The 1,982-nt window shown below is 33.6% G+C and overlaps 1 protein-coding gene across 1 annotated transcript in view; it reads right to left on the bottom strand.

Annotated features, from left to right (window-relative positions):
- Positions 1–1,982, bottom strand: part of LOC111088323 (MFS-type transporter SLC18B1-like) — a 29,337-nt gene that overhangs the window by 8,061 nt on the left and 19,294 nt on the right. Inside the window, exons 7-8 of the mRNA XM_022398094.1 lie at positions 820–907; positions 268–410 (exon numbers count right to left, since the gene is read on the bottom strand). Coding sequence (XP_022253802.1) covers positions 268–410; positions 820–907 — 231 coding nt within the window. The remainder of the gene's footprint in view (positions 1–267; positions 411–819; positions 908–1,982) is intronic.

The raw sequence follows: 1,982 nt of genomic DNA, 5'->3' as shown, positions 1-1,982 counted from the left end.
AGTGGGACGGGGATTCGAACCCGCGACCCTCAGATTGCGAGTCGAGTGCCTTAACCACCTGGCCATGCCGGGCCCCACCAACAATGCAATGTAGTACTCCTAAACCAAGCTTTACTTTATAAATGAATACGAAGAAAAAATTTTTTTGACATAAATGGTCATCATATTTTCCCAACCATTGTTACAGTATTACCATCTATTTTTTTTTTTACTGATTTCTGATTAGCAGAAATTTATAAAAACAACAACAACAACTTCTGTTCCCACCTGACGAAGATGTGGCTCTAAAGTTGCATGATTAAATCCAATGCAATTAAACGTTGTAAACACTACAAGACAATCCAAGCCGATTCCGATATTTTTGTAAAATTTGAAGAGCTCTCCTGATTTCTTGGGCATTTTGGAACTATCTGGAAAAACATAAAATGTAACATAACTTTTCTTATACGAAACCGTTAACAAACAATAGGAAACATCTCAAGATATATATTAAGTCACTAAATGTTATAATTAATACTTGAAAACTGTCGGTACTTGGTGAAACTATAATTATAGAATTGAGGGAAACAAAGACATTTTACGTTACACTAATGTTTGATTGATTACAACCATGGTTTCGTCGGTAACGGCGATGTTAATTATGGTGATGCCTTTACTAGCGAAATCATAGTCGTAATAAATAAAATATTTGTGAAATAACTAATTCAGGGAGGGTTGAGGGTTATACGGAGAAATCAAGTCAAATCTTTTTACTATAACTTAGTAGTGCCTTAATTTCCATAATGTATTTGTAGTTTAATAAAAGAATGGTATCATTACCTAACTCAGGAAGGACAAAAAATATGACTATGCCATCTAGAAGAAGAGCCACTCCTGCTATGATGAAAGGAAGTTCGTAGCCACCTACCTGAAATATTCAGAGATAAAGTAAAAAACGTTAGTAACGAGAGTTATGACTTAGATAGTTATAAGGCGAGAGTGTTAAATTCGATATTTTTTTATATGCGATAATATATCTCAGGTTTGCTTATGTAATTATTTACGAATCATTTGTTGTGTAGTTCAATTATTGTGAATTCACGTCAGGTTACTCGAACCTTTCGAATTTTCCTCGTTGCTTTGAGTGAGTATTGTTACACCAAAACGTCTCGTAGGTTATAGACAGTTCTAGGCCTCAGTTCCATATATGCAGGCAAACAAGTTATGTAAGTAGGCTACTGAAAACAAAAGTGAAAAAAGTGACGTTAGACTGCGTGATTGTGAGTTTAGCCACAAAAAACATATTGTAATGACAGAGATAGAGAGGAATAATGAAGGGTGTTCTAAAGCAATTGACCCCACCTGTTTGGACTTTGACGAAAAGAAGGCAATTATCTGAAGTTCTGGATAAAACTGTGATAATCAACAGTTATAGTGGTGAGTTTAAAGTGAGTATCATAGCCTTGTATTGTAATAACAGAGTAGAGGAGAATAATATGTTTTGTCAAAGGGTGTTTTAAAGTAATTGAACCCATTTGTGGGGCCTTTGACGAAAAAAAGAGACAATTATTTAAAGCTCTGGATGCAACTGTGATAACCAATAGTGTAACGAATTCTTGTACATACGTTTGACTTGTTTTGAATATATCATTTCAAAACAAGTGGATTGTGTGCTGTCCGTTTATTGTTGAAATTTATCGCCAAAAAATCACAGACACCTATTGTAAATAATGCGGCTCTATAAAAAAACCCAACATACGGGACATTTAAATAAACAAAATCATATTGTTTGGGGGTTAGAATTATAGCGTCATTAAACACCGATTCCTGCCATTTCGTGAGTGCATTCTGCAAAGTTGATAACTCGATCAATTTAAAAAAAATTGGCGTGGTGATTTACTTCATATCTCCTGAATAAACTCAAAAATAAAATTTAGTTGTTTAGTAAAGTATAAATTTGTATAACAATTATTTATGTATATATGTATAACACAACAATAATC

This window comes from Limulus polyphemus, unplaced genomic scaffold, assembly GCF_000517525.1.
Source record: "Limulus polyphemus unplaced genomic scaffold, Limulus_polyphemus-2.1.2 Scaffold3542, whole genome shotgun sequence".
NCBI lineage: Eukaryota > Metazoa > Arthropoda > Merostomata > Xiphosura > Limulidae > Limulus > Limulus polyphemus.
This window is presented reverse-complemented; position numbering and strand designations above follow the sequence as displayed.